The 7,969-nt window shown below is 36.6% G+C and overlaps 1 protein-coding gene across 1 annotated transcript; it reads right to left on the bottom strand.

Moving 5' to 3' along the window:
• Positions 1-3,684: 3,684 nt before the first annotated feature.
• LOC307039876 (zona pellucida sperm-binding protein 4-like) lies at positions 3,685-6,259 on the bottom strand. Its single transcript, XM_079682306.1, has 8 exons — positions 5,591-6,259; positions 5,282-5,466; positions 5,103-5,200; positions 4,859-5,019; positions 4,592-4,784; positions 4,074-4,221; positions 3,920-3,995; positions 3,685-3,839 (listed from the first exon to the last, which is right to left on the bottom strand). The coding sequence occupies exons 1-8, from the start codon at positions 6,201-6,203 to the stop codon at positions 3,748-3,750; spliced, it is 1,566 nt and encodes a 521-aa protein (XP_079538432.1). The 5' UTR covers positions 6,204-6,259; the 3' UTR covers positions 3,685-3,747.
• Between the last annotated feature and the right edge of the window lie 1,710 nt (positions 6,260-7,969).

The following is a 7,969-nucleotide window of genomic DNA, read 5'->3' as shown; positions in this document are numbered from 1 at the left end:
CACTTTTTTGACCGCCTGTACATTTTGATAGTTAGTTTTGGTACAGATGCTTCATAATGACATATATCTCTCCCACTGTACCAACGTATTAGTTCTCTATCCGAGCAATAGTGCTCCATAATGCTTATCCTCGCTGTGCTTACTGTTGATGCAATCTGATGGCAAATTTTCAATTTCAATTACATTTATAAGATGAGAAACCTGTAATGGTACATTTAATTTGTAAAAAATAACTTTTCGGTAAATTACCTCTTTCTGTAATATGCCATTCAAAAATGCTGCTGGAGATGGTGGTTCGATGTGACTAGACTGGTAGCCCGGTCACAAATTCTTATCATTTTGCAGCTAATAGGAACAGCTAAATGTCATTTGGGCTCGACGGTTTCAGCAAATATGAGAAAAAGGTATTTTTTATTAACATTACCAGCTACAGCTTCATCTATTTTTTTCACAGGAAATGTTAAACTTGTTTTCATAATGTTTTGGCAATAACTCGCTTTTAGATCATTTAAGTGTCAGAGCTGAAGGTAATCAACCTATCCAACGTCATGTGGTATAGCTTTCTGCAACTGATCTTGATCTTTTAGGGGAAGACTTTATCATCTGGTGAGAAGTTCTGTCCCTTGTATAGAATTCCTTTAAATATCTTGATCATGTCCAATACTTGAGGGATAACTGTTCAGCCAGAAAAAGTAAAAAGAGTGAATAGGATTACCTTGTCCGACACTGTTAATAACTACAGGGCTATTGATTTCTTTACAAAACCAAACAGCTTGACTGATGCTATAAGAAACCCATTTTCAATCTCCCTAGACTTTCTAAAAATGTGAAACATTAAAAATAATATGTTTTATGAATTGATTCTGCATATTATAAATGTGAGATATTTGGTTGTTTAAATTTGAAACGTTTTATTTTAAAAAGATCTCAAAATTAATATAGAATCAAATTGAAGTACTATCAATACCTGGTGATTTTCCTTTTTTTCATTGAGAAAATAGCTGTTTTAAGAGTATTTTAAGGTCATCATCAATAATCAAAATGTGTATTCATAAATCCGGTCTTCACCAGTTAATTCAAAAATATGTGTATTGTTTTGGTACATTTGGTATTTGGTAAATACGGACCAAGTCCAACCCTGTTTCCGGTATTGAATTCTACATAAAGAGGACAAGAAAAGAGTTGTTGCCTCCTTGGCCACAAGAGTACCTTTAAGTGAACGCTACTGTCGGAGTAAACAAATACTTTGTTCTATAGTGGTCTTCTTACTACTCACTTGTCTAGCCTAAAAAAGTATAGATTTCCGTTGAACAAAAGGGCAGTGGGAGTCAGGATTTTTACTGCATGAGATTCATTAAAACGTGCAGACTTGATTACATATTTGTGATGCTGCATTTCCTACAATGTGTTTATTTTAAATTCTGAACTACAATTTGTGTTAATGGAGTACAATTGGTAAATGCTAGAAATACTAACCCTTCAAATACTGTATCACAACTTGAACATAAAAATAAGGATATGACCTCTCAAAGGATGCATCTTTATCCCAAAATGTTTAGATTCAACGATTACACAAAATGTCTTGAGTGTAATGGGTATGTCTGCTGGCCAATGACACAGACATAGTACTGAGAGCAGCTCAACTATTCAATTCATTTTGATAATCGATTTGAAAAATAATTTAAAAAAAGAAACTGACAAAATGATCTAATTACAGCTTCAAAGGTGAGCAACCAACAGATTAATTCACATTTAAATTGGAAATAATTATTAGTTGCTGCCGTATTCTAGAGACATTATTCTGAGATCACATCAAGACATAAAGAACATTAAATAGCTAGAATTTATTATTCAAACACTTAAAGAAAGTTAATTATATTTGTTTTACTACTAATAGTACCTGTTTGTTATAACAGTTAGTAAAAATGATTACAGAAAGTATATTATGCATAAAAAATAAACAGAACATATTTACAGAACATTAAATCTGGTGTAGGTAGCATATGTGCACGGCCTACCCGGCTTGTACCATCCATGCTTGTTCGGCTTATACCCACTTAATCTTATTATACATCCATGGTGTCACTCCACAGAGTTCATCCGTCACGGAGGGGTAGTGTGTAGGGGTAGTTTGTAGGCGTGGTTTGGGATTGGGCCTTAATGTACCTGCCCGCGAGATATTGGACAAAAGAAACTCGGCTAGTAGTGTCAACTAAATCCATAGCATTACAACAAAAGTGCTTTAAACGAGGTAAATTACGTATGTTCTCAATCGCCAAGTACGGGATTGAATATCAATTTAGTTTAGATTAGATGTATTGTCCGCAGGGGGAAATTCATTTGCACAGCTCTGTGAAAATAATATGAAATCAACAAAAAACAAGACAGACATCTACAGATAGCACCACACATGATTACTTGTTATTATTTAGGGCTGCAAAGCCTGTATGGATCAGGTTTTTGCCAAAGCGAGCACTTTTACTATAATAATAATAATAATAATAATAATAATATTTTATTAGGCCTATGTATTATATAAACCGTATTGGTACAATGAGCGACATCTAGTGACGGATTTTGCAACATTGATTTGATTTTTCCAATGGCAGTTAGACTCTAGAGACAAACCAGGGGACTTTATTTAAATGTTTAATCTGTGTCTTTCCATTTGGTGTAGTATTTTATTCAATATGTCATTTGGATTATATATGAGTCACTTTCTTATGAAATGCCAGGTTTTAGGCCTAGGTTTGAACATTCAATCCTGAAAATAATTGTTCTTTAATCCTGACATGACTAGAGTATAGTAATAATAATAATAATAATAATAATAATAATAATAATAATAATAATAATACATTACATTTATAAAGCGCTTTTCCTGGTGCTCAAAGCGCTTAGAAGGAAGTAAAACAAAAATAACGACAAAAGTAGGAAGTGCTAAGCTAGGAGGAATAAGGGCAAGGCAGTTTTTTCCATTTTTCCATTGATTAGGAGTTGAAGGCAAGAGTGAAAAGGTGAGTTTTGAGGGATTGTTTGAATGATGTGAGAGTGTTGGCGGATCTGACGTTGCTGGGGAGGGAGTTCCAGAGTTTGGGGGAGGCTGCTGCGAAGGCCCTGTCACCCCAGGTCCGGAGCTTTGTCCTGATGGGCTGCAGTAGGTTAGCTTCAGCAGACCTGAGGCGACGGGTGTAAGTAAGTAAGTAAATCTGTATTGGAAAACGAGTTAAGGGATAGAGGAGAAAAGGTTATGTTATAATTACAGAGCCTGTCAATTTATAAATTGAGGAGATCAATGTTAGTCTGTTAACCAAAGTGCAGCAATCTAATAATCTGTACTATCTATTGTTAAAGATCAGAGGAAAAGAACAGAATGAGAGGGGTCAATCCGGAATAAAAATAAAGAAGCAAAGAGATTGTAGAGCAGTGAGAAGGAAAAAAGCTTGGTGTGTCAAATAATTATATTGCCAGTAATTGTCGTTGTTGTGAAAAAGAAATCGCCCCCTCAGATTTTTTAACAGCCCCCATAGTAATTTCATCCTGGAGCCGGGCCTGATTAAAGCTAATATTTATTTATACAACTGTGACTACAATCTTTAGAAATTCAATTAATTATCCCTTCGAAACACTATACTCTTGATTTACCAGTCATTTTCATTTCACACCACTAAAAACTAAACAGTGTTTTTGTTTCAAATCTTTTAATACATGTTTTCAGGCAGATTCTCGAGCTTGAAGCTGTGCTGTTTACTGCTGAGGGGCGCCCATGATCACTGGTCCAACAGAAACCACGACCTTTGACTGAGCCTTGCTCTTGTCCGCAGCCCGAACGTCTCTCCCTACACACAGACATATAAACAATGTCAGAATACAATACATATTGCACAGGAGTTCTGCAGGTTATACATTCATCTCTTACTTTTTGTGAAGCATGATGGTTCGCAGGAGAGACCCGCTCCACTAGTGCACACGGCTGTGCTGCAGTGAATGAACACCTGAACAAGAAAAATGGTGTTGGCAGAGCAATACAAAAATAAATAGTTGCAGCAGTAAACACGAGATTTAACAATTACCTGTTCACTCAGGGGTTCCATTGAATTAGGGTTGACAAAGGTAAACATTTTGAGAATGAAACGCCTGAAGTGACTTGGATACTGTAGACCAGATGACGGTCCGACCGGAACCAGTTCGGACAGGTAGCGATCATCCCTGTATGGACACCTGGAGGAAAGAAAAATGATATCAAGAAGCAACAGTGAAATCAAATACAATAAAGACACCAGTCATTTGAGCCTCGTGATATAAGCTATCAACAACATTTTGTTGACCAAGAAGTAATTGCAGGATGGAAAATCCAAATATATTTTTGAAGTTGTTGAGAAACATATAGTGTGTTGTTGACCTGAGAGCACTGACACATTTATTTTTCAACTCTAAAATGTCCAATATTAAGAAATGTCTTTCAATGTTGCCTTCAAAATTCTGTTAGTATCGATCGGACTATGGTATTCATAAGATCATATTCAGTTTTCTCAATGAGTAAACAGACGAACAGCATGGTAAACAAGGTTTAAATTGATGTTTTAGTTACCCGTCTATCAGAATGTCCCACTGAGGCAGACTGTGAGGGTTGGGGCTTGTAGTTGTCCAACAGCGACCAAGAGTCAGGACGAGGTTGGGATCCGTTTTTTCCAGGAGTTGTACCTCCACATACACAGGGTCCCTCAGTACTTTGGTCACAGGATAGTCTGTGTCCATGTAAAATGATGTATAGGCCACATCCACTGTGAGAGCAGAGACAGGTTAGTATGACAGCCAGTAACATAAAATGATCTACAAACAGGCTGCACACACTTACCTTCATTACAACCCTTTGTATTGCATTCACCATTAGCCAACCTCAGGTGTACACTGATGGGTCCCTGGGCAGCGACTGGTATGGGAGGGGTTAAAATATCTAATACTTCTATAACCAAAGTCTCAACAGAAGTACCGATGTACCGGCACTGGAAAAGCAATCTAAAAGAGAAAACTGGCATTACCTTGCTTGGTCAGATCTTTTATTTTGACACTAAAAACATATTGAAATAAGTACCACCTACTCATATTGGCTGTCCCTGGTAATGGCTCCACGATCCCCAACTGCCACTTCAAATGAGGAAGACATCCTGTTCTCATAGATTATAACACCAGGCTCTTCCTATTAAAAGTAAAAAAAAATAGGATAACAGTGTTTGAAAACTATCTGTATTAGCTGAAAAGTAGAGAAAATCAGGCTTACCATAACAACAGAGCCACAGGTAAAAACAGGAAAGTTGTAGATGGCAAAGTCTGAATTAGAATCAACATGTGTACAGCCTTGCCCTTGTCCCAACAGTGAGATTGACTCGAGGTCAATGTTGGGCAGAGTGGCATCTTTGGCCACAACCACGATGAACTGGGCATCCTTGGTGCACTGGACAGTCACTGGTGGCACAAAAACAGGTATGGATCAAAGGTGTTTATAAAAACAAAAAACAGAAAGAATAAAAACTTAATTTTTTGGATAAACCATTTATGTCCAAGCATGACAGCCATTTAGAATGCTCACCTGCCTTTCCATAGTAACACTGTCGTCCATCAAAGCAGCAGTTTATATCTTCGCATCCAGCGGCAGAGATATGTATACCTCCACATGAGATTCTCACATTTTCTGCAACGACACAACTCTGTGCTGTAGGCTGCTTTACCGCACTTGGTTTGTAAACTGAAGGTGTCTGTGGCACCTGCGTTTCCTGATTATTTTGTAAATATTTGTTAGGAAACCCTGGCTGTTGAGCTGGTTGAACCTGGGGCATTTGATCATGCTGAAGGAGCCTTGGTGGTGATTGATCTTGTTGTTGTCGATGTTGTTGTTGTGGACGTGGAGGGATCCTTGGTGGTGATTGATCTTTAGGGTACTTTGGTAGTTGTGGATTTTGAGGGATCCATGATGGTGGTGGATATTGTTGTTGTGGATTTTGTCGATGTGGATCTTTAGGGATCCATGGTGGTGGAAGAAGTTGAGGATGTTGAGGATCTCGAGGTGGTGAGACGCCTTTTACCATCCGTGGTGAAGGGTCTTGCCAGCGTGAGTTCTGAGCTTTTTCTTGAGCTTGGGTTCTAACTGAGCATCGTAGCAAGACTAGTGCCACTAAACAGGTGAAACTCCAGTGCTTCGCCATGATTTCACAGCAATTTGAACTGGATAGTCCCCAAGAGTACTAAGCCTTATTGCCACATTTATATGTGACTAGGTTTGATATTTGAAAACCACTCCTCTGAGGCAAAATAAACTCCAATCATAGCTTCCTTTCTTTTCAAAAGCCAATCAAAAGCTTTAGGGGTGTATCATGTCATGTTTTTTTTTTTTTTGGATGATTTGATAATGCTCTTGGAAACGTAACAAGATCAGTTATGTGGGTTTTTTAAGGGGATAAAACACGTGTCTTTTCAAGTCAGGCCAGTTGACAGATTGACATTTAAGTATTTATTGACAAGTCCAACATTAGGGTCACAAAAGCCTTTTTAAAGGTCGTTGTGGCCTCAAGCTTTGTTTGTCATTACATGTTTATTTTGCAAGGGCACAATGGAGAACATATTGATTTTCTTTGGATCTGTAGCAAAGTTTGCCATAATATGTTTCAATTCAACCCAATTTAGGTATGTTGTTATGAGCATATTTACATATATATTTTTGTTTGCAGAGAGCTGTTAATCCTAATTGTATGATATCTGAACCCCTCCCTGTTTGAGAATGATTTATGGAATGATAATTTTTTCAGTGTGTAATAGGAAAAATAGGTTTTAGGCATACTGTACATTGAAATGTGTAACCAAATTATTATGCTAGCCTAGCTTCAATTTACATTTTCTCTGCTGACCTCTCACACACTAGCTTATAAAACAAATAATTGGAAAGCATTTAGCAGCATTTAGTGAATGAAATTATAGAATTATGGAAAGCTATTGATATTTATTTCTGGGAATATGTCCATGTCATAAAAGACAAAATCCATTTAAAAACAATATTCATATTATTTCTACACAGGTTTGAACTTGTGATTTTATCAACTATGTTCCTACCTGTCACAACATGAACAGATTATACTTTCTTGATTGTGCAACTACAGTTTGCTTATACACAACAACCTTTATCTCATTAACATGTATTTCATACACATACAGTATGTCTATATCATGGACATTGAACTGTTTATTGCATTATATGTAGCTGACCAACTTTATTTTACAGCTTAATATTTTATATATAACACGATAATAACTATTGCATGCATTTTTTAAATAAATGAACCACCATCTTTCACATTTATTGATAATTGAACACACAAAGGAGTCCTTCATAATGAGTACTTGTACAATTAACAATTAAGCTGCACTTTGTTGATAATAATCTGTTCAACTAATACAACTGATTATTGTGAAGGAAATCCTATTCTTGTACTGAAATCCAGAGAAGCTGCAGAAAAACCACTCAAGAGCAAGCAATAAACGTGTTTAAAATTAATTCCGGTGGCTTCTCAAATCACAGTTAACAGACATAAGGCGCAAGAGAGCTGTATCATCGCTGTCATCTGCATGTTTTGTCTTCGTTGGCAGACGCTACACTCTAAAAACAAATGCTTTGGCTCAACAAAGAAAATCAACGCAACAGTTTGCATCAATGTTTATTGAGTTATGACAACTTCTAATGAAATTGTGTTAAACCAACAAACTTATTTGAGTTATGGGAGAAGGCTTTTCCTCTAAAATCAGAGGTGTTTTTAATTACCCCTTACTTAATAATTGGTAGCATAAGAACAAGTTTTTAAGTTGATTACTCCAAAGATCAAGTTGTTCCAACTTTTTAACACATTATTCAAAAGGATTTCAAGTTGTATGTACTTAATTACCCTCATTCGGGATACAAGTTTTTAAGTTGATTACTCCA

The sequence above is a fragment of the Notothenia rossii genome (genome assembly GCF_949606895.1).
Source record: "Notothenia rossii genome assembly, chromosome: 5".
Lineage (NCBI taxonomy): Eukaryota > Metazoa > Chordata > Actinopteri > Perciformes > Nototheniidae > Notothenia > Notothenia rossii.
This window is presented reverse-complemented; position numbering and strand designations above follow the sequence as displayed.

Excerpts from the sequence above, each read along its gene's own strand:
- LOC307039876 (XM_079682306.1), bottom strand. The coding sequence starts at position 6,203 with ATGGCGAAGCACTGGAGTTTCACCTGTTTAGTGGCACTAGTCTTGCTA. Across the intron at positions 4,222-4,591 it reads TGGGACATTCTGATAGACGG|GTGTCCATACAGGGATGATC; the intron begins GTAACTAAAACA and ends TCTTTCCTCCAG. Across the intron at positions 3,996-4,073 it reads TGGAACCCCTGAGTGAACAG|GTGTTCATTCACTGCAGCAC; the intron begins GTAATTGTTAAA and ends TTTCTTGTTCAG.